General features: G+C 36.7%; 1 protein-coding gene across 6 annotated transcripts in view; it reads right to left on the bottom strand.

Annotated features, from left to right (window-relative positions):
* GTF2I (general transcription factor IIi) overlaps nucleotides 1-25,502 on the bottom strand; it is a 115,613-nt gene that overhangs the window by 59,317 nt on the left and 30,794 nt on the right. For 2 of the 6 annotated variants that reach the window (XM_070567767.1, XM_070567771.1), the window contains exons 5-10: nucleotides 23,940-24,123; nucleotides 22,985-23,013; nucleotides 18,229-18,283; nucleotides 17,679-17,722; nucleotides 8,711-8,788; nucleotides 1,622-1,681 (exon numbers count right to left, since the gene is read on the bottom strand). In XM_070567767.1, the coding sequence (XP_070423868.1) occupies nucleotides 1,622-1,681; nucleotides 8,711-8,788; nucleotides 17,679-17,722; nucleotides 18,229-18,283; nucleotides 22,985-23,013; nucleotides 23,940-24,123 (450 nt within the window). The remainder of the gene's footprint in view (nucleotides 1-1,621; nucleotides 1,682-8,710; nucleotides 8,789-17,678; nucleotides 17,723-18,228; nucleotides 18,284-22,984; nucleotides 23,014-23,939; nucleotides 24,124-25,502) is intronic. The other 4 variants (XM_070567769.1, XM_070567772.1, XM_070567770.1 and 1 more) reach the window with 2 other exon arrangements.

Raw genomic sequence — 25,502 nt, 5'->3', positions numbered from 1 at the left:
CTCTGTTAAGTCTAGATAAACAAGTTCAGGTTTTGCTGTGAAATGTTTCCTGCTTTCCGTTTTTACTACGGTGGAAGCTATGGAAACTCAATCCCCATTATTTAACCAAAGTTGTACTTAAAGGAAACTCGTAAGTTAAAACTTAAGATACTACCTTTAGTCTCAAAAGCATTTTAATTCAGGTAATATAATCTGCCTGCTTCTACAAACTGGAACATAAAGCAATGTATCAGGTTAGGCAGTCACAAGGTAAACAGGCTCATCCTATTAGATCAGAAATTTGACTCATAAATAGGAAAGAAAGAATCGAAAACATGAGAGAGCCACTTAGTATTAAGTGCCCAAACTGCCCCAGAATATTCATCCTCTGTCCTTAAATGTCAGACCTACTAACACGGAAAAGGGGGAAAACCACTGCCTTCATGTACAAATAAAACTGTGTCACCTATGAGTCACAAAGGGAGAGGGGAAGCAAAATCAAATCTATTTTGTCATCCAGTGATAACTAAATTCAGAAGCTCTACTAAAGGTACAACCCCTGGATACAGGTTTTAAGCATATTTTATCTTGATTTTTAAAGAGCATTGATAACAGTTTCAAAAACCTGTAATTAAGTGTCTAGCACCTTTGAATTTAAAATGCCATGCTAAGGTGGAATATTTTTGGTTTTCAACGTCTAGCTTTATGATGTTATAATTAGTTTGGGATTCTTTCCCACTTCATATTATAAAAATTCACCTGAGCTCAAAACACTAGGTAAATCTGTAAGTCTATAGCCATGAATTATTCTTTAACTTTTCAAATATGCTTTCCCAACACAGTCTCTCCTCCCCTTTCTAAACTTTAACATTTGAACTTATGGAGAATTAGGTTCTTTGACTCTAATGTCAAAGAAAACAAAGATGTGAGGTCAAAGGAACAAGAGATAATGGAAAAGAAGCGAGTACATAAAGAGAAAAGGTTGGGCAAAGAGTAAGAACAGTTAAGTTGGTTGTTCCATCTTTCAGAATATTACAAGAGGCCAAGTAAACAATGATTCTATGTGTCCTTTTTGTTCCTTTAAAATTTGAAATGAGCAATTACATTTATATTAAAAGTAAAGCTAAAGAAATAAATCTTACACATTCAAAGCCAGAATAGATAGAAGTTAAAAGCCATCACAAACAGCCTATGATCATGAACTTAGGGAACACTATACAAAAATTCCCCAAAAGGTATTCAATTAATAAACTTAGGGAATGACAAGTGATATTTTATAATCTTTCTTAAAAACTAAGTATCAACATGACCTTATAAATATTTACATCACTAAATATACAATAAAAACCTTACTTCTGACTATTCTGATATAAGGTATAAATGTGTACTTTACCTTAAATATGAAAGTGTGTCATGTACCCATTTCGAGATTCATTACTAGATTCACAAAAGGGAAAATTGGTTTTGAAAAATTTTTGCTTGTGAAGTTCATTTATATGTTAAAAAAAAAAAGGCCAATACATTTTTTTCCTTTTCCATTTAGAAAATAATACAGATATAAATACTAAAACACAGTCTGTCCAATATAAAGAAACATTAAATAAGAACAGTATGTGGGAAAATGGAAGTGAAAAAGTTATACCTTGCAAAGACTTCGAAAGGGGGAGTTTGTCATCAACATCATCAGTTTCAGATGGGCCTGCTTTGGAATACAAAGATAAAACTTCAAAAGTAATCCCAAAAATATATTTTGGGTCACTTTAGTAAACAAATTTGGGTAAGAGATATGGAGTAATACAGCCTTTTCATGAACAGAAAAGGCAAAATTAAAAAAAATGACTAACAAAATGAGTGGCGTCAATTTATGGTCTTAGTGAATGGAAAAAGTGTACTCAGATACATTCGTAAATAGACAGTCAAAAGAAATTGTGAAAATGGCTAGACACAGACTGAATGGGGATGACATGTCTAAAATGGTGGATGTGGATTTTTTCAAACAGTAACAGGTTCATAACAGCCAACTGCAACTTCTACTTCAGAGAGATCGTAAGTGCACATTTATCATACAAGGTGCATTTGTTCCTTCCTTGACAAATATTTGCTTAATCTTTTGTCATACTGAAGAAAAACGCAACATCAAATTATTATACCTTTCCTTTTCTTAGAATTTCTTAAATCATATAATTAAACTATCAATGAGCTTGAATCTCCACTGAAACAGAAACATGACAAACTAACTTATTAATTCAGAATTCCCCTTTCCTGCAGATCCATAAGCCCTTTTTAGCAACTTAATATGGTTCTTTCCAATTGTTAACATATAAAGTATTTGGGATTAAACGGTCAGAAAATGCTATAGATTCTCACAACACACTTGCATGTATTATCAAGCTTTTCAGTGATGAAAGTAAGATTTAAAACAACAAAACACTGTGGTTTCCATGGCTACTTAACATAAAACATGTTCTTGCACTAAATTAGCATACAAACCACTTCACTAATCATCCCTGAAAACTATCTGGAAAATACCCTAAGACTTTTGAAAGTCTTTGCTAACACATGAGAAATTTCAGAGGGACAAAAGTACACATTACAAGCAAAGGACACATCACAGAAGAAAATAACTTCATAGAAAATAGAAAAACTGCTTATATTTGGAATCTCAACTAAGAGTGAGACGCTGAATGAACAAGACCTGAATTCAAATGCCAGATTCACTGCTTCCTAGTCATGTGGTCCTGGGTGAAAATATACAGAAAAAAATTAATTAAATGATGGCTAAGGCTATTAATTGACTTCTAAATACTGTTTTAGCTGCTTTTTCCAAGTTTAGCTATGTGGCATTCTCAATATTGTTGTTCTAAATTTTTTTAAATGAGGTCCTGTTTAAGTCAATTAAAGCAGTATATTTCTTAGTATTCCCCTTGTATAGAATTTCTGTTTTAAATAACCTGTTTATTATTTTCTAATTTACCTAATTACATTATGTTCAGGAAATTTTTTGAGGCTATCTAAGAACAAGTATAAAGTTAAGTTTTTGTAAAAGATCCATGCTTTATAAACATTTATTTGCTGAGTGCAGAGTTCTGGATATATGTCAATTAGCTTATGTTTATAAACTATATAGAGTTAAAATATTGTATTTATCATGTGTAAGTATTCATCATTTGTTTTTCTCCCACATCAACGTAGATGTATAAATTTATCATAATTGCGTGACAATTCTTTATTTCTACTTTTATTTTGAGGCTACATTGTTAGGTGTATACAAATCAATGATTGCTATATCAACTTGGTGACTTATTACTATATATATTATATAGTCTTACTCTTGACACTTGTTAACTCTTTTCGGCTTCAAATTAATATTACTAAATTTGATTTCTTTTGGTTAATATTTGCCCAGTATGCCTTCAAAGATCACTATACTTTCATTTTAGCTACACGTTTTAATAGCACATATTTGGATTTTACTCATCATAAGAAAGGCAGCATACTTGACCCTCACACTCAAAATGCTAGTAGTGTCTATTGGTCATTGAGAAAATCAACGTTCCCAATGCTCATCTTAGGGGAAGGTAGCAGGTGCAGAGATACATCCAAGCCTATTTTGGAATACCAAAAAGTTTTGGAAGAAAACATAAATGTCCTATGTAGAAGAATGAATAAACGAACTATAGTATAATCACACAATTTAACTACCACAATGATAGTAATTAAATCTACATGTAACAAAATACATACACCTTGAAAACATATTACATGATTGACACATAAGAACATAAACACAACATATACAGTATGGTATCATTTGTGTCGAGCTTAGAAACTGAGAAAATACAACACATAAAATGTATGTGCATGGATATACATACACAGACACTCTGTGGGGATATACATGCAGTAAAAGTATCAAATCATTATCAGGAAGGACAATCCTCAATTTCAAGTAAATAGTTAACTGCAGAGGAATAGAGAAAAAGTAAGAATTGGGGAGAGCCCAAAGAAGGGTGTCAATTACATATTTAACATGTTGTATCCTGTAGGGGGAAAGGAGACAACAAACTCTTAAGATTCAGTAAAACTGGGGAGATAAATATTATTATATACGTAGGTTTTAAATATTTCATTTTTAAAAAGCATTTTAGAAATACAATACAAAACTGCAAGTAAATGATCTATATAAGTACACACAACAATAGGTTTCACAAATTATGTTTTACAAAAGAAGCCTGAAACAAAAGAGTACAGGCCGAAGGATTCTATTTACATGAAATACAAAAACAGGCAAAAGTAATCCAAGTTGTTACAAGTAATACAAGTCAAGACAAGAGTCACCATGGGAACGGCTTGCCTGGACGGGAGCCAGAGGGAAGGAGCTTCTAGGAAACTGACACCTAACCATGGACCTTCAGAGCACAGGAAGCACAAGGGACAGAAGTGAAGGGAGGAAGAGACAAACCCACAGGGGCAGCTGGCAATTTCAATGCCCTTGTGATTGACAGAACAAGTAGACAGAAATATCAGTAAGGATACAGCAAACCCGAGTGACTATCAACCAACCTTATCAAAGCTGAAATAACTGAAATGATACAATGTTCTCCAACAATAACAGAAATTAACTGAAAATTAGTAACAGAAAGATATCTGAAAAGTTCATTAGCATGTGGAAATTAAAACTACACATTTCTACATAAACAATAGGACAAAGAGGAAATTGCAAGGAAAATTAGAAAATGTTTTGAATTGAATGAATATGAATCAAAGTCGATGGGGTGCAGTTAAACTAATGCCTAAGAGGGCAGTTTATGGCATTAAATACTTATATTGTAAAAGACCTCAAATCAATGATTCAAGCTTCCATCTTAAGAAACATAACATACAAATTCATATTAAAGCAAGCAAAATGAAAGAAAGCAATCAGACCAGAAATCACTGAAAGTAAAAGCTGAATCTCTGACGAAAAAAAAAGTTTTGAGAAAGCTCTAGAGCTGGACCAATGGTTCTCCACTGAGAGTGATAACGTCCCCCATGGGACATATGGCAATGTCTGGGGACATTTCTGACTGTTACAACTTTTGAGACACCACTGGTATTTAGTGGGTAGAGCAGGGAGGGTACTCAACACCCCACAATGCAGAGCATAAGACAGACACCCACGACAACCAACTGTTCAATCAAAATGTCAACACTGCCAAGCTTCAGAAACCCCGAGCTAAACTGACAGGGAAAAACAGACACAAATTACAAAAGGAGAAATGAGAGGAACACCACTATAGACCTTGCAAACATTAAAAATAAAAAGAAAGAAAACTTAAGACAAAGTATACAAATTGCTTGAAAGACACAAACTGCCAGAGTTCAATCAAGAAATACATAACCTGAACAGTCCTATAACTATTAAATTAAAATTTAAAAATGGAGCAAGTTAAAAAACTTTCCAATAGAGAAACCTCGAGGCCAGGTGGCTTCATTGGCAAATTTCACCAAACATTTAATGACGGAACACCAATTCTACAAAATAACTCCTCCAATATATCATTTCCCAATTCATTTAGGCCAGTATTACCAAAACCAAATAAAGACATTCACAAGAAAAGGAAATTTCTGACTAATATCTCTTAAGAACATTCAACAACATAAAAACAACAGTGCATCATAACCAAGTGGGGTTTATTATCCCAGGAACACCTGGCTGTCTCAACATTTGAAAATTCATGTCAATCACCATTTTAACAGACTAAAACAAGAAAAACCATATAACCATCCCAAGAGATGCAGAAAGACCTTTCACAAATTCAACATCCAAACACCATAAAAACTCTTAGCAAACTGAACACAAGGGAACTTCTTCAAACTGATGAAGGGCATCTACAAAACCCCACAGCTACCATACTGAAAGATTTCCTCACTAATCCTGTTCAACATAATACCAGAGGGTCCCAGCCAGCGCAATTAACATAAAAAAAAGAAAAGGAAGAACTAACATTGCCTACTTAGAAAATCCCAAAGATTTTACCAAAAACTTGCTAGAACTAGTAAGTGAATTTTAACTAGGTCACAAGTTATGAAGTCAGTATGTAGAAATCAACTGAAGGTCTATATATTAGCAATGAATACTTGGAAGCTGAAATGTAAAACAGTACCATTTACAGTAACACCAAAAAACATTAAATACTTGGACATAAATCTTACAAAATCTGTACACTGACGAAAGAAATCAAGGAAGAGTTAAATAGAGAAGATATATATATATTATACTCATGAATCAGAAGATTCAATATTAAGATATTCAACCCAAATTAGTCTATAGATTCAGCACAACCATCAAAATCCTCACACCGTTTTTAAAATAAATCAACAGGCTGATTTTTTTTAAATTTATATGAAAAAGGAGCTAAAACAGGCCAGATAATTTTGAAAAAGAACAATTTTGGAGGACTCTCAAGACTTAACAATATACTCAAGAAACTGACAGAGACATGAAGATAAGGCAATGGAAAAAGACTTTTCAACAAACGGTGCTAGAAAAACTGGAGATCCATATGTGTGAGTTTGAACTCAATATCTTGCAAACTGTACAAAACTTAGGTCTAGATCAATCACAGATATAAATGGAAAACTACAAAAATTTTTATGAAACACAGAAGACAATCTTTGTGATGTTGGGTGAGGCCAAGATTTTTCCACTATGATACTTAAGCACAATACATACAAGGAGGGAAAAAAAAAATCAATAAACTGGTTTTCATCAAATTAAACCACTTACAAATCACACTACAAAGGACTTATACTCAGATTACACAAAGAATTGTCAATTAAGAAAAACACCCAAATTGCATAGACTGTGTCTCTCAGCTTGCTAGACGCAAAACTAACAGGCTGGCTCCCAGCCTCCTCAAATGCACTCAAGACATCACTTCACGCAACCTTCCCTCTACAAACATCCCATTTTCAACTCTTATTACTCAGGCGTCACCCTAAATCACACCCCAAAAGGAGACAAAAGTGCTTCCATAATCATGGGTGACAATGTAACAGCAATGCTAAAAAGATAATAGCAAAGACAAAGGCGGACTCTTTATTTTAAAAATTAAAAACCATCTGTGTAAAAGAATCAGTATTTTATTAAACAGCACTTATTAAATTTATGCATATATATTAGTAAGGTACCAACAACTGCAATAAAGGCTAAATATTTTCCAAAATTTTAATTTTTTAATGGAAAATCCTCAGAATTATCTCAACCTCTTAGGCATGTGATTACCAATGTCACAAGCAATAAAATGCTGAAAACTGATATTTAACAATCATGAAATGCAGACTCAATTTAATATATGTACAGATATTCACATGATTATAATCAGAATAAATGTATTCACAACACTTTTATAATGCTCCAGAACTGACAGAGGCGTATCTTTTTAAATGAACTAAACCTAGTACACAATGGCAAATTAAAACCAAAATAAGGTATCATCAGTCACCCACTGAAGTAGCTTTCTTAAAAAGAACAAAGCTGACCATACAAGTGTTGGCAAGGAGATGGAATAGCTAGAACTATCACACACTGCTGATGGAAATGTAAAATAGCACAAGCACTGTGAAAAACAGTTTGGCAGTTTCTTAAAAAGTTAAGTACCTACCATATATCCCAGCTATTCCATTTCTAGGAATCTACTCAAGAGAAATGAAGGCATATTTCCATACAAAAATTTGCATACAAACATTCATAGCAGCTTTATTTTTAAGAGCCCCAAACTGGAAACAACCAAAATGTCCATCAACACACAATGGGATAGACAAATTGTGCTATAGCCATACAATGAAATAATACTCAGCAAAACAATGGAATTACCTATTGATAGACACAACACTATGGATGAATCTCAAAACAGTTATGTGGAATGAAAGAAGGAATAGCACCCCATCCAAGAAAACAGTACATAGTTTATGATGATTCCATTTATATACATTTCTTAAAAAGGCAAACTAATCTAAAATGATAGAAAACAGATGAGTGGTTGGCTGAGGAGGGCAGTGAATTACAAAGGGATACAAGGAAACTTGGGGGTTATGAACATTTCATTATCTTGAATGTAGTGAAGATCGTTTTATAGGTATATACATAAAACAAAACGAATCAGATTTTGTACTTTAAATGTTTAATGTACTTTATGCATCCATAAATTAAACTTATTATAAAATAGAGAAAACATTCTTCTAAACTAAAACCCATGTATGCATAAAAGCAAACTGCATTGTGAAATTATAACCTTTAATTCCTTCCTAACAAACAAAAAGAAATGGAACAAAATGATACACAACAGCTAGAATTTATTAATATCTTACCTTTTATAGATTTTTAACATAATGACAGTGCTTACACAGTGATTTCTGTTGCACAAATAGAGCTATTAAAGGTTGAGAAGACCTTCATGCCTTGCAAATAACACTAGAAAGTGGAGCTGAATGCTAACTTGTGCTACAGCTTTTGCTTGTCCTTTAAAGACTATTAATGGCTATTTTACATTTCCCCTGTAGATTGTTTGAGTTTATTTTACCGCTTCACTTTTAAAATTTATTTTATTCCGGCCATAAATTATAAGTATACATGCCAATCAAGGAAAATCAATAAAACAGTACTTAAAGAACTCAAGCAATTGATAAACTTTAATTTCAACCAATAATAACTTCAGAGGGGAAAATAAAATGTATTAAATAGTATTACCTTGAATATTATATTGATAATAATCAGGATCTTCTGATTCTTCCTTTACTGTCACAGCTGCCATTTCCAGGGAAATACCTGCAAAAGCAAATAAAATCATCTAATTCCATTTCAAGGCATTCAGTTTGACGGTGCAGGGCAATCCTCCTAAAAATGCAGAACTGTACATGTATATTTTAAAGGCTTTGCAAGGACAAAAGTTTCTAGGTAGCAGAGGGACAAAAATTGCCTAAGACCCAACCTACACCAAGTTTCAACCTCTAATATTCTGAGAATATTTAATGCTTATTTTTCTCTGACAAGTTATCTTCGAAACCGAAAAAATTAGTCTCATTCTATTTTCACTTATTATTAAAAATACTTTCACCTGTAAACATCAAGTTGCTTTTTTTTTTTTAAGAAATCTTTTTTTCTTAAAGATCCCCCCTATGCCAACATCTGTTGCCAATCTTCCTCCTTTTTTCCTTCCCAAAGCCCCAGTACATGCCTGTATTTGCTAGTTTTAAGTTGTTCTGGTTCTTCTACGTGAGCCACCACCACAGCATGGCTACCGACAGAAAGGTGGTGTGGTTCCATGACGGGGAAGTGAACCCGGGCTGCCAAAAAGGTGAGCGCCAAACTTTAACCACTAGGCCCTCAGGGCTGGCTCTGTAAACATCAGTTTTAATGACTCAATACTCCAGAGTAAAAATGCCATAATTTGTAACCATTTTGATGAGATACACTGATTTTTTTCTCCTAATATATCCCTTTATTAAGAAGGGTACCAAGCATACTTTTCTGCATAATGCTGTGCCCACAATTAGGATAGACAATTTAAAGCAGACCTTTGAGGGCCAGCCCATGGCTGAGTGGTTAAGTTCGCACACTGCGCTTCAGCAGCCTGGGGTTCACAGGTTTGGATCCTGGGTGTGGATGTAAACACACCACTCATCAAGCCATGCTGAGGCGGCGTCCCACATAGAGGAACTAGAAGGAGTTACAACTAGAACATACAACTACGTACTCGGGGGCTTTGGGGAGGAGAAGAAAGAAATAAAAATGAAAAAAAAAAAAAAAGATTGGCAACAGATGTTAGCTCAGGGCCAATCTTAGAAAGAAAGGAAGTAAGAAAGAAAGAAAGAAAGTGGACATTTTTGGCCAGATATAAAAGAATTCATGTACGATTCCACATATAGAAAGGTCAAAATCAGGAAAAAGAAATGTTATTAAAACTCAAGCAAGGTCAATTATACCTCAATAAAGCTAAAGGAAAAATAAAATACACATGCTTCTAGTAAAAAAAAAACACAAACACTTAAGCAAGTGGTTGACTTTGAGAGAAGAGGAATGCGAAGGGGGAAGGAGAGGGCCATCTTGGGGTTTTATTAACATTCTGTATCCTGATATGTTCGGTTACAGAGGTGTGTATACTTTTAATTTATTGAGCTATATAATGCTTATACTTTGCATCCTTTACATTATACTTCAATTAAAAGTTTTAAGAAAGAAAGAAAATGATTCTTAACAATGCTTTAATAAATTAATACTGTTCAAAAACAAAGAGCCCTTGGCTGGGCAGACTGATGGGGTAAGACAACACAGGCTTCTAGAAATGAAACACTGTGTACATTGTCACACAGAAGTTCAAATATGTGGAGAAGGGTGTGCATGGATGCTGAATAGCCAAAAGGGGAGCCAGGGCAGTCATTAAGCTGTTTGCTGTCCCAGTTCCAGAGCTACCCTCTCAGACTCTGCTGAAGCTTCCACTGCAAACCAGCTGGCTGCTTGCGAGTATCTGCCACAAGGGAACACAGCAGGGAGACTACAAGGCTGGAGAAGAGAAAAAGGACTTCCATCTTCTTTTTGGCTTCTGTCTGCATCCTGTTCCCATCAGGGTCACTCACTCCTTCAATCTAGCGAAAGCAGACCCTTCCCATAGCAACAGCTGGACCCACTTAATTTTTCCAACACCAGCAGAACCAACTTCAACATGTCCCCCGAGACACCAGAACCATCCAAACAGTATCCCACCTTAGAAGTCAGAATTAAAGCTTTAAGGATGGCAGCCAATTCCCTGAGTTGTTATTCACATGATACCTGGGTAGGCTCCTTTTTGTTACAAGGTCAGTAATTTATAACTAGTTAATCTTTGCATTAAATTTTCCCCATTCAAATAACTGGTATGACTTTCTTCTCCTGATCGGACCATCACTGTTAGGCCCAAGAAATATAAAAAGTAAAATGGAAATATTAGAAGAAATTGCAGAATAAATTAAGACTATAAAGATAAAGTGTAAAGCAGAAAAAAGAAGCCTCTATGATAGTGATGTGTACTATTACGCCTGTACATAAAGAGGATTAAAGGGGCCAGCCTGGTGGTGCAGCAGTTAAATGTGCACGTTCCACTCCAGCGGCCCAGGGCTCGCTGGTTCAGATCCCGGGTGTGGACACGCCACCGCTTGGCAAGCCATGCTGTGGCAGGCATCCCACATATAAACTAGAAGAAGATGGGCATGGATGTTAGCTCAGGGCCAGTCTTTCTCAGCAAAAAGAGGAGGACTGGCAGCAGATTAGCTCAGGGCTAATCTTCCCCGAAAAAAAAAGATGATTAAGGAAAGTCAATAAAATATGATTGTTCTGAATTCAGCATGCTTATTTTTGGATTCAAATTATTCAAGAGACGAACAAATGAATAAAGGAGAGAAAAGGTATGAAACGGTGACTCAAATACTTTTTCCCAAAAAGGACAATTCAACACAACCTTTCTTGCAGATCTCCCAAAACACTAACACTTGGCATATCTATAACATACAAGTTCTCATTCACACACACACACTCCGAGTTAACACAGCACTTCCCCTTCCCCAACAATTCATTCCAAACGCCATTAGAGTGCACTCAGCAAGGTACACAGCTGTATCTGGGAGGTTCAACGGCCTGGAGCACGGTGACAGACTGAGAGAATATTTACATGAGGGGGCAGGGGAAACTAAGTAATGGGTTTAGGAGACTGAGGCAGATGAGGAGGCAATCATGAGTGCTGACAGCCCAATAAGAACTGTCAGGGGTGAGCAAGGTAAGGAAGATGGCAGTGAGGCAAGGGTTAAATGAAGGAAATGTGCTGAGAACACCGGTTGCCATGATTCTCACTGTGACAGAAGGGAATTATACAAGAAAGGGAGGAAAAAAAACCCTGGGGTGTTAAAAGCAGAACTAGAGATACCAGCATGAAAAAATAAAAACAGAGTAAATAGATGTGTGTATACATGTCCGCATATATTTATGTGTGTGTAAACACCCCCCAACACAGAGATTCCCTAGCTTTGTCCACTTGGAAGCAATGACATCCCAACTGCAATAAGCACACCAAGATACTAGCACCAAGATACTGATTCCTTAACACCACTCTCCTCAAAAAGGATTCAGGGCTTCTTGATGGAAAGGCTGATTCTAGGGCTGGATCAGGGAGAGAATAAGATGAAACTCGACCATCTTGTTTTTCAAGAAAGTAAAAACTTCTTAAAAAATGATGGAGATATTTCCAAACAACACAAGGAAAAGACACACGGGACATCTTGAAGTGGCTCCCAATGGCCAAAGCAAGGACTATCTGCAAGTCAAAATAAAGAATGATAATAATGGACTGCAATGCATTGAATAAAATAGAGGAGCTGGCCCGGTGGCATAGTGGTTAAGTTTGCACGCTCCATGTCAGTGGCCCAGGGTTCGCCAGTTCAGATCCTGGGCATAGACCTAGCACCGTTTATCAAGCTATGCTGTGGAGGCATCCCACATAGAATAGAAGGACTTACAACTAGGATATACAACTACGCACTGGGGCTGGGGCTGGGGGATGGCGGGGAAGAGGAAGATTGGCAACAGATGTTAGCTCAGGGCCAATCTGCCAAAAAATTTTTAAAAAATAGAAATACATGACTGTGTTCTAATACTATAAATGAATGAATTTTAATTGAAAGTTTGATGACGAGTATATATTTCTATAGTCTCAGAGAAACTCTGACGAATGTAATTACAAAGGAAAAGAGAGTAAGTTCATAGTGGAGAAGCCTAGAAAAACTAACTCTGATCACATAAGATAGTATCATCAATAAAGGGTTAAAGAGACATCAACGCCACCTGATGATGAAAGAAAATCACAGCATCACTTGCGTGAAATTTTTGCAAAAAATGCATTAAGTGAATCTAATCATGAGGAAATATCAGATACTTTCTTCAAAAGAGTCAAGGTCATAGAAGACAGGGAAAGACTGAGAAACCATTCTAGACTGAAGAAGTCATTAAGGAAACAATTGGCAAAACTTGAAAAGGGTTTGAGAATTAGATAGGAGTAATTTATTTTCCTGATACTCATCACTGCACTGTTAATGCAGGACAGCACCCTTGTCGTAGGAATTACACACTGAAGTAGTTACAGTGACAGGGCATCATATTGGCAACTTACTGTCAAATGGTACAGGAAAAGTTTCCTTACACTATACACACAGGCTTTCTAACAGTTTGCCGTAATTTCAAAATGCAACATTTTAAAGTGAAAAATGAAAGGATTACTGTATTATTCATCTCTTTCACATCTAGCTTTTCTCCAACTAACTCGCAGTCTGTCTTACAGATACTTGAGGATCAGTAGATACAAACCTATTGCTTACTGCATTTAATGGCAACACAGAATTCCACTGAGGGAGCTGTAGGTTAGCTGCCAATTTTGCAAGGCAACAATGGGTCAAAGAACGTGTTAAAATGGATATTGCCAAAGTACCATCCATAAGATAGCAACAATTTACCCACACGAAGAATCTTTAAACCTGCCTGTTTCTCTGTATGCTTTACTAAGACTGAGTATGAGCAGAATTTAATGTTTGCCAATCCTCTGGGTACAAAACCTATCTTTCCTGGATTTTTATCTCCATTTCTTTAACTAGACTGAGCATTTTCTCTTGTTTTTCAATCTTTGGTCATTTATTTTCTGGATTAGCTCCTTGTAAAACCACCCCTTGTAATTTGCCTTGCAAACAGCCATTCCGTGTGTCTTACATGGCCTGGGACACATTTTGGCTGTTTTTGCCACACAAAATTCTTAGATTTTCCTTAGTCAAATTCATTGCTTAGAAAGCATTCAAAGGATTATATTTTTCTCAAGTGCTTTTAAACTAAATTTTTATTATATGTGAGATTTTTAACACTTCCTCAAGTAAAATCAGATTACAGATGTTTTGTTTTCAGTAGTTTTCTAGTTGATTCTCTTTGGTGCTCTATATACACAATCAAATCACCTTTAAAAGTTAATGGTGCCCTCCATGGTCTAATTACTCACACCTCTTATTTGAATGGTTTGTACATTTAGAATTCTGGTAAGAAACTAGTGAAAATGTGCTTCTTTGTCTTACGAGGAGTGCTTTTTGTGGCTAACTATTAAACATAATGATGGGCTAGCACTTGCAATTATATATAATATTCCAACCAATCATGCCTTTGCATCATCTACCCAGATGGTATATGGTTTCTAATTAGTTCAATAACATGAGAAAGTGAATTAAGAGATTTTTCTAATAAAATCATCACTGTGTCCTTGATGAATCCTAAACCTGAAATTCACTGCATAAGAGAATTTTTGAACTAATTTGAGAGCACAATAAAAGCCCCACAATCATAGACTCTGCAACAATGAGAATTCAGATATCACAATTTTCAGTTGGCTCCTCTGCAAGAGGTCAAACTGGAGATGTCACTATTTGCAGTGATACAAAACTGCATTTTATACAAGCGAAATTTTTGGACTCCACCAGAGACTAAGCTCAAGTGAAATAATTCATACATGCCTTTAATAGGAAAATTCTATAAATACCCATGCTTCCCTCGCCAATCACCAAGACTAATTATAAAATATATCCCTAGTAATAATATAATGATCTTTTAAAATTACATATTATTTTTAAAACATGGAAGTTGCTTTCAATCTGACTCTTATCTTAGAACCAGAGTAACAAAAAATTCTAACAAAACTGTAATCAAGTCAGAGAGAGCTGTACGGTTTTTAAATAAGCAAAAACATTTGTGCCCTAAAAGTGGAACATGGCAAGAAAACAAACATTTGTACAAGATCACGCTCAGTTCTGAAAGAATTTGAACAGTAAAATTCAATTTACTATATGGTAAAAGTGGGAAAAGGGAAGCAATAGTGGAAGTAGTAAAATAATTATATCTTCATTTTCCATATGTTAATAGATAAATAAAACCAAACCTTAAAACTACATGAATTACAGTATGGTACTGGCATAAGAGTAGACATTAGAGGGGCCGGCCTGGCAGCGCAGTGGTTAACTGCACATGTTCTGCTTCGGCGGCCCAGGGTTCACTGGTTCGGATCCCGGGTGCGGACATGGCACCATTTGGCAAACGCCATACTGAGGTGGCATCCCACATATAAAAATGGAGAAAGATGGGCATGGATGTTAGCTCAGGGCCAGCCTTCCTCATTGAAAAGAGGAGGATTGGCAGCAGTTAGCTCAGGGCTGATCTTCCTCAAAAAAAAGGAAAAGAGTAGGCATTAGAGTTCAATGGCATAGAAGTGAAAGTGCAGAAGTAAATTTGGTCAATTGCTTTTTCACAATGGTGCTAAGGCAATCCAATGGAGAAAGGATTTCTTTTCAACAAATGGTGCTGAGACAACAGGATATCCACAAGTGAGATGATTTAGACCCTTACCTCACAACATGCACAAAAATGAATTCGAAGTAGATCTTAGAACAAAACATAAGCGTTAAAATTATAAAATTCAAGAAAGGCTAAGTATAAAAATATTTATGCTTTAGGTTAGGCAGAAATTTTCTAGGTGTAACACCAAAAGCACAAGCAATGACAGAAAAATTTCGAAAACAGGATTGCATCAGAATTTAAAACTTTTAGGCTTCTAAGGACACCATTAAGAAAATGAAAAGACATCACAGACTAGAAAAATACACTTGCAAAAGCTTATTTCTGATAAAAGGTTTGTATCTAAAATATATAAACAATTCTTGTAACAAAAAACAACAAAGAAAACCATCCAATTAAAAACTGACATAAGATTTAAATAGACATTTCATCAAAAATTATATATGAATGGCTAATGAGCACATAAAAAGATGTTCAACATCGTGAGGAAAATGCAACTAAAACTACAACTATATGACATTCTACAAAAGGCAGAAGGAAGGAGACAGTATAAACATCAGTGATGGCCAGGGGTTGTGGCAGAGAGAGATGAGAAGGATTTTTAGGGCAGTGAAACTACTTTGTATGATACCAAAATGGTGAATACACATCATTATACATTTGTCAAAATCCACAGAATGGACAACAAAACTGAAGCCTAATGTAAACTATGGACTTGGGGTGATAACAGTTCATCTGTTTTGACAAATGTACCACTCTGATGCACGATGTTAACAGTAGGGGAGACTGTGCATGTGTGGGGATAGAAGGTATAATGGGAACACTCTATACTTTCTGTCCAATTTTGCTGTAAAACCTATAACTGCTCTAAAAATAAAATGTCTATTTAAAAGCAAAAATAAAGAAGAAAAAGAAAAACCATAATGAGATACCACTTCACATTCACAAGAATTGCTGTAATCAAAAAAGACAGATAATAAAAGTGTTGGCCAAAACACAGAGAAACTGAAACCCTCATATACTGCTGCTAAGAACAGAACACAGTCCAGCCACTTTGAAAACAATTTGTCTGTTGCTTAAAAGTTAGGCATAGAGTTACCATAGAACAACAACTCACTCCCAGGTATACCCAAGGGAAATGATGACATATTTTCATGCAAAGACACATATGTGGATGTCCACAGCAGTGTTATTTAAAACAGCCAAAAACTGGAAACAACCCAAATGTCCACCAAATGGAAAATCAATACGAAAAAGTAATATAAGGGGCTGGCCTCATGGCCAAGTGGCTAAGTTTGCACACTCCACTTTGGCAGCCCAGGGTTCACCGGTTTGGATCCTGAGGGCAGACCTACATACCACTCATCAAGCCATGCTGTGGCAGCATCCCACACAGAGGAACTAGAATGATCTACAACTACGATATACAACTATGTACTGGAGCTTTGGGGATGGGAAGAAATAAAAAGAATCTAGAAAAGGTAATCCAGCCATACGATGGAATCATATTCAGGTATGAACTACTTACATACACTAAAACTTTCTCAATGTCAGGCAGTCAGTATAAGCCTGACATTTAAAAATAAGGAATTTGGGGCCGGCCCCGTGGCCAAGTGGTTCGGTTCGCACGCACTGCTTCGGCAGCCCAGGGTTTCGCTGGTTTGGATCCTGGGTGTGGACATGGCACCACTCATCGAGCCATGCAGAAGCAGCGTTCCCACATGCCACAGCTAGAAGGACCCACAACCAAAATAAAATTTAAAACTATGTACCAGGGACCTCAGGGAGAAAAAGGAAAAAAATTTTAAATAAAATGAAATAAAATAAAACAGAATCTAGAAAAATAAAAAATAAAAACAAGGAATTAAATGCCAAAAACAGCTTAGAGTTAAAAAGAGTTTCCTTCAAGAGTATAAAATGGGAGTGCAAAGAGAAAAAGGAGAGTAAGAGGATATTATTTTGATTTTTGTGAAAATGAATCTACAACACTGAATGAATGAAACACACTGTAGAATTAGTTGATATTTTACACTCTTATTCCTGTATAACTGTCGAAAAAAATTATTACAACATTTTGTCTACAAACACGTAATTAGCAAAGAACTTCTAGCTACCATTTACAAAACAAATCATCTTTTTAAGTTTCAGTGTAAGATTATAACATTAACAAATGTCACCACTGGAGTAAGTTTGTTCTGTCTGCTTCTCATCAAATCAATACAGTAAGCAGTAAGTCAAAATACAACCACCTAAATTAAGGAAAAGCCTGCCTTACTTATATCTCATAACTGATTCTAAAAGCACTGGTACATACCAGAATCTTCTGTGGGTTCAGTTTTCACTTTGATGGGGCCACAACTGAAAGAAAAGAAGCCCTGATGAAGCTCGGCACTGGTGAGGGCCACTCACACATTAGTCAAGTGCGCTGGATCACAGCGTACAGAACCACTCACTCGACCAAGCTGAATGCAAAACTGACTCAACTTTAAAACTTACATAATTTCTTGCATGAATATGACTTGTCAACTGAATTTAGTACTTTAATTCCAATCAATCTTTTGGGGAAAAAAGTATAACGAAACAACATAGAGTAGCATATTAACTTTCACATCCCACTGTACCATGAGGCCTTCCTACTCACAACGTGCTCATCGGCCGAGTCACATCAGCCCCGCCCAAGAACGACTGCCAGTCAGAGCTACTACGCCGAAACTGCATTTTCACAGGGCCACCAAATGACTCAACTGGACATCAAACATCAAGACGTGTGACACAGGCCTTTTTAACAGTCTAATACCGCAAAACTCTAAAACCTAAAATTAGTGAGGTGTGGAGTTTATTAGTACTAACGAGAGATGCTTTACCTTCCACCTGGAGACAGCATCGACCTTTCAGCATCTGTTACCATCACACGACCACCTACGTAATCAAAAAAGAAAATTAAATTTAGGTTTTTCCAACATTTCAAATATGACTAATATTTCCAAAGGTCTCAAGTAGAGAATGAACTGGGGGATGGGAGGGAGTTCACACTTCCAGGTCACACTATAACGAGTATTGCATTATTGAGATACCAACATAGAATAAACTACACGTATTTAAAGTGTACAGTCTGATAAGTATACACATGTATACTCTGTAGAAACCATCACTACAATCAAGATAACGAACACATCTTTGACCTCCAGTGTCTCATACCCCTTGCTCATTCCTCCCGTCTGCTGCTCCCTGTCCAGACAATGGCTGATCTTCTTGTTCTCAGTGTGGATTTATTTGCATTTTCTAGATTGTTTAATAGAAATAGAATCATATATGTATAGTCATGTGTCACTAACGATGGGGTTATGTTCTGAGAAATGTGTCGTTAAAGCTGTTAAAAATTTCAAAAAAAGTATAAAACAGTGTCCTTCATTCTCCCCTGTAAGGACGATTAATTAGGGGTGACAATCATCTAACAGCTTTCATCTGCTCACTCACCAGCACCCCTTCCTTCAATGGAAAAGCTCTTATTTTTATCAGCAAAACAAAAACAGCAATATATTATTATCTAGTAACATAGAATAAGGCTCAACTGATGTATAAAGGATGATAAAGATTTCTATTAAGAGTAGATCTGGCTCAAAATACCGGAAAACACCTACTGCTGACAGGTATGGGGTCTCGCTTGGGGGTGAAGAAAATGTTCTCTAAGTAGACAGTGGTGATAGTTGTACACCTTGTAAATATATTCAAACCCCCTGAATTGTAGACTTTAAAATCATGAATTTTATGTTTGGAAATAAGAAAGATTGGCCACGAACTGCTGCTGAAGCTGGAGAACAAGAGAACTCTTGCCGCTGTCAGTGGGCATGCAAAACGGACTCATCACATTGAAAACTCTCAACTTTAAAAGTTAAACATGTGACTACAACATGACCTAGCCATTCCAATTTTAGTTATTTACCTAGGAGAAATGCAAATACAGGTCCACATAAAGACCTGCACTCAAATATTTATATCTGCTTGCTTCTAATAGCCAACAAAGGGAAAGCCAGATTTTCATGGACCAGTGAGTGCGTAAAAAATTGTGTGTATCTATACAAGGGAATACTACTCAGCAATAAAAAAAAAAATGAACTACTGACACACGAAACAACATAGATAAATCTCAAAATACGAAGCCAAACAAAAAAAGGAGTACAGTCATATGCCACATAATGACATTTCACCTCACATAAAACGGCAGTCCCATAAGATTAGTACCACATAGCCTAACGACACATTTCTCAGAACATAACCCCATCGTTAGTGACACATGACTATACATATATGATTCTATTTCTATTAAACAATCTAGAAAATGCAAATAAATCCACACTGAGAACAAGAAGATCAGCCATTGTCTGGACAGGGAGCAGCAGACGGGAGGAATGAGCAAGGGGTATGAGACACTGGAGGTCAAAGATGTGTTCGTTATCTTGATTGTAGTGATGGTTTCTACAGAGTATACATGTGTATACTTATCAGACTGTACACTTTAAATACGTGTAGTTTATTCTATGTTGGTATCTCAATAAAGCTGTTAAAAATTTCAAAAAAAGAGAATAATCTCATTACAATCGCTCAACTTTCCAATTACTTTGAGAGTTGGTATGGCAAAATAAGTGAATCATACAAACCCACCCACTTGGACTACTCATTATAAAACACTCTGTAGAAATATTCTTTAATTAATGACCAGCCCCCAACATTTCAAAACAAATTTCTAGAATGAAAGATTTCACAAAATACAAATGGCAGACTAAGGCTATTCTACAACACTTCAGGGAAGAAAATACTGATGACGAAAAAGTCTGAATTTTAATTTAAACATGAAAAATAAATCTTTTCTTTCTCAATCTTAAAAAGGACATATACAAAAAACCAAGAGCTAACACGATAGTGGTGAAGGCCTGCATGCCTTCCACTTAATATGGAGAACCAGCAACGTCTGCCATCACCACTTTATTCAGTATTGTCTTGGACGTTCGTGCCAGAGCAACAAGATTAAGACATGAAAAGCAGTCAGGCTGCACAGAGGTAAACTATCTTGACTCACACACAATACGATCCGCTATGCAGAAAGCCCAGGAATACGAGGCAACTGCCCTTCAACAAAGAAGCCAAAGCAACTTCGGGCTAAAGGATAGTCTTTTCAACAAATTGTAGGCAAACACTTGGATATTCACATGAAAATCACAAATTTAGGGGCCAGCCTGGTGGCGCTGCAGTTAACTGCGCACGTTCCGCTTCCAATCCCGGGTGCAGACATGGCACCGCTTGGCAGGCCATGCTGTGGTAGGCGTCCCACATATAAAGTGGAGGAAGATGGGCATAGATGTTAGCTCAGGGCCAGTCTTCCTCAGCAAAAAGAGGAGGATTGGCAGCAGATGTTAGCTGAGAGCTAATCTGCCTCAAAAAAACAAATAAGTAAACTAAAAAATTTTTTTAAAAAGATAAATTTATACCCTTACCATGTACCATACACAAAAATTAACTCAAAATTGACCATAGATCAAAACGTAAGAACTAAAACCAGAAAACTTATAGAAGAAAACATGACAAATCTTCATGACCTTGAGTTAAGCAACAATTTCTTAGATACAAGGTCAAAAGTACAAGTGATAAAATAATATACTGGACTTCAGAAAACTTAAAACCTTTTGTTCCTCAAACGACACTACCAAGGAAATGAAAAGATAACTTGCAGAATTGTAGAAAATATTTGTATTGAGAATACAAACAACTCTAACAACTCAGTAATAAAAATATAGAGGCCGGCCTGGTGGCACAGAAGTTAAGTTTGCACGTTCTGCTTTGGTGGCCCGGGGTCCGCCAGTTCAGATCCCGGGTGCAGCCATGGCACAGCCTGGCAAGTCATGCTGTGGTAGGCGTCCCACGTATAAAGTGGAGGAAGATGGGCATGAATGTTAGCTCAGGGCCAGTCTTCCTCAGCAGAAAGAGGAGGACTGGCAGCAGTTAGCTCAGGGCTAATCTTCCTCAAAACAAAACAAAACACAAATAATCCAATTAAAACATAGGAAAAGTGTCTGAATAGACATTTCTGCAAAAATACATAAATGGCCAATAAGCATATGGAAATATATTCAACATTATTAGCAACCAGGGAAATGCAAATCAAAACCACAGTGAGATACAACTTCACACTCATTAGGATGGCTAAAACCAAAAAGACAACAAGTGCTGACAGGGATGTGGAGAAACCCGAACACTCAAGCCATGCTATTAGGAACATGAAATGGTGCAGCCACTCTGGAAAACAGTTTGGCAGTTTCTTAAAAGTTAAATGTAAAATTATGCTATGACCTAGCAATTCCACTCCTAGGTATACATATCCAAGAGAAATTAAAATGCATGTCCAGACAAAAACTTGTTCAAGTATGTTGATGTAGCATTTTCCTAATAGCCAAGTGGACTCCATCTAAATGTCTATCAACTGGCAAATGCATAAATGGGTGGTATTTCATAAAATGGAATACTTACTATTCAGCACCAAAAAAGGAAAAAACTATTGATATACCCAAGAACCTAGATGAATCTCATGTGAATTATGCGAAGGGAAAAACACGAATCTCAAAAGGATATATACTGTCTATATATATATATATAACATTCGTGAAGTAACAGAGACGGGGATGATGAAAACATTCTAAAATCAGATTGTGACAATGGCTGTAAAACTGTAAAATTTTTAATTGTAAATTTACCAAAGATCACTGAATTAAATACTTAAACCAAGTGCATTTTATGGCATATTAATTTTACTTCAATTAAGCTTCTAAAAAACAATCTTTTTCATCATGGTGAGAATAAAGGTTATTTAACAGAAAAGAAAATATATTTGGGTGTGTGTGTATTATTTTGTCCTTCCATCCTTACGAGGATGCCAATGATAGTTGGTTATTTACTTCCAAAAGTCTCAAATAAACCTGGTTCCACAGGGTACCAGGCTTCTAAGTATCACTTTTCCCTTCAAACGAAATGTCTCGACTTCCCAAAACAAAGTCCTGCTGAAATCCACCTCATTCTTCAAGGGCCCATGTTAGCACCCTCTCATGAAAGCCATCCTGGGTATAAATAGATCCTTCCTCCAAAGAACTTCCGCAGGACTCTAACCATCCCACAGCACACACGTTATGCTCCTGTCCGGAGGACTTCATGGACTTTTCTCTCTTCCATTAGACCACCAGCACTCAAAACCGTTAACACTTATACAGTTATGTATCTCCTCCACACCCAATCTTGTCTCCAATAGTTCTATGCCTATTCAATGAACATTAGGTAAATCGAATCACCCTCATAATTCTGGGAAATGACTGCAGATCCAGTATATGATCTTACACAGTGCAAACATAAAACCTTGAATAAATCATAAAGCAAGCAGCAGAGCTGAAAAAAAAACACCCCTCTACTTTTTCAGCTCAATGACTTGTCATTTGTTTATATAAACATCATAACACCCCACACCAAAATGTCTTATATCATATCGTTGAAGAAAACAAAAGAGAAATTAAAATTAAACTTGGCACAACAGGTTTAGGAAGCCACCCAACTATCAGGTAAAGCAAAACAATCACTTACCTAGGTGCTTCTTTGGCTCCAGGAAAGGTCTGCATTGAAACAAAACAAAAAACAATACATGAATACACAAAATTATCATACAGCATACATTTGATGACTTCAACACTAAACAAGAATTTTGAGGGGCCAGCCTGGTGTCATAGTGGTTAAGTTCGCGTGCTCTGCTTCAGCAGCCTGGGGTTCACAGGTTCAGATTCTGGGCACAGACCTACATACCGCTCATTAATCCATGTTGTGGCAGTGTTTCACATACAAATAGAGGAAGATATGCACGGATGTTAGCTCAGGGCCAATCTTCCTCACCAAATAAAAAAGAATTTTGAAGAACATGATACAGAAGTCAAAGTAAATGGTGTACACTTAAGACTTACATAATGCTATAAAGCAATGTGACCTCAATAATAAATTAATAAAAATAAATTTTGGGGGGCTGGACCCGTGGCCGAGTGGTTAAGTTCATGCGCTCCGCTACAGGCAGCCCAGTGTTTCGTTGGTTCGAATCCTGGGCATGGACATGGCACTGCTCATCAAACCACGCTGAGGCAGCGTCCCACATACCACAACTAGAAGGACCCACAACGAAGAATATACAACTATGTACCGGGGGGGGGGGGGGGGCTTTGAGGAGAAAAAGGAAAAAATAAAATCTTTAAAAAATAAATAAATAAATAAACAAATAAATTTTGGGGGGGCCAGCCCTGTGGTGTAGTGGTTGGGTCAGCAGGCTCCACGAGTGTGGATCCCGGGTGCAGACCTACACCACTCATCTATCAGTGGCCATGCTGTGGCGGTGACCCACATATAAAAAGTGGAAGATCAGCACAGACATTAGCTCAGGGCTATTCTTCCTCAGCAAAAAAAAAAAAAAACAAGACTTTTAAGGTATATTAAAATGAGCTGAATATTTAACTTTATATGAATAAACTATTGATGGACAAGGGAGAAAGTACTTCACCTCTTAATGATAAATGAAATCCCTGCTTTGTTCTCCAAAATCCATTTCAGAGTTGCAAGATCGTAGTTCTCAGGATGCTTAAAGGCAACTCCTTCTGGAAGCCCCTGCACTACCACAGCTGACTGATCTCGTAGCATCTTCTCATATGGAACAGGTACCACTGTCGATTTGCCTAAAGCCTTCCCTGGGGGGCAGGGACAGGGGTGAGGTGGAAAGAGGATAAACATCATTAAATAGTCAGATCAAAACACCATCATTAGTTTATCATGGTTCAAAAAATGGCATTCATGCTTTTCTGTACTATATGATTTTGAAACTACTTCGAAATATTACAGGGCCTAGTCCCATGTTAGCAGAAGCTCTAAACCTGAAACAGATCCAAAGGGCCAAAATGAAAAATATATAAAATATTTACTAAAACCTACACAAGAGAAAAGGAACAATGGCTGATTTCTTGCACTATTCTCTTTCTCTATGATGGTCTCCCTGGTATGACACAATGTTCGTATGCAATTAAGCAACTATAACCTCACAGCGTAACCTATATCCTCCCCATTTGACCGTTTTTCTTAAAAGAGCTTTGTGTATCATGCAATTGGATTAACAAAAGGTAGTTTTTCGGGAAATTGGTGAGACCAGCATGCATGTCAAAAATAACAGCTCTCAGGGGATGGCCCAGTGGCACAGCAGTTAAGTGCACACATTCCGCTTCAGCAGCCCAGGGTCAGCCATTTGGATCCCGGCTGCAGACATGGCACTGCTCAGAAGGCCATGCTGTGGCAGGCGTCCCACATATAAAGCAGAGGAAGATGGGCACGGATGTTAGCTCAGGGCCAGTCTTCCTCAGCAGAAAAAAAAAAAAAGGGGGGGGGGAGAGGATTGGCAGTAGATGTTACCTCAGGGCTAATCTTCCTCAAAAAAATAAAATAAAATAAAAAATAACAGCTCTCATAGCAATGAAAACAACATGGTACTGGCACAAAAACAGACACACAGATCAATGGAACAGAACTGAAAGCCCAGAAACAAAACCACACATCTATGGATAGCTAATCTTCAACAAAGGAGCCAAGAACATACAATGGAGAAGGAAAGTCTCTTCAATAAATGGTGTTGGAAAAACTGGACAGCCACATGCAAAAGAATGAAAGTAGACCATTATCTTTCACCATACACAAAAATTAACTCAAAACAGATCCAAGACTGGAAGGTAAGACCTGAAACCATAAAACCCCCAGAAGAAAATATAAGCAGTACACTCTTTGATGTCAGTCGTAGAAGAATCTTTTTGAATACCATGTCTAGTTAGCCAAGGGAAACAAAAGAAAAAATAAACAAGTGGGACTTCATCAGACTAAAGAGCTTCTGTAATGCAAAGGAAACGAGCAACAAAACAAAAAGACAACCCACCAACTGGGAGAAAATATTTGCAAATCATATATCCAACAAGGGGTTAATCTCCAAAACCTATCAAGAACTCACACAACTCAACAAAAAAATCAAACAACCCAATCAAAAGAAGGGCAGAAGATATGAAGAGACATTCTTGCAAAGAAGATATAC

The sequence above is a fragment of the Equus przewalskii genome, chromosome 12 (assembly GCF_037783145.1).
Source record: "Equus przewalskii isolate Varuska chromosome 12, EquPr2, whole genome shotgun sequence".
Lineage (NCBI taxonomy): Eukaryota > Metazoa > Chordata > Mammalia > Perissodactyla > Equidae > Equus > Equus przewalskii.
The sequence above is the reverse complement of the archived record's forward strand: the minus strand, read 5'-3'. Positions and strand labels throughout refer to the sequence as shown.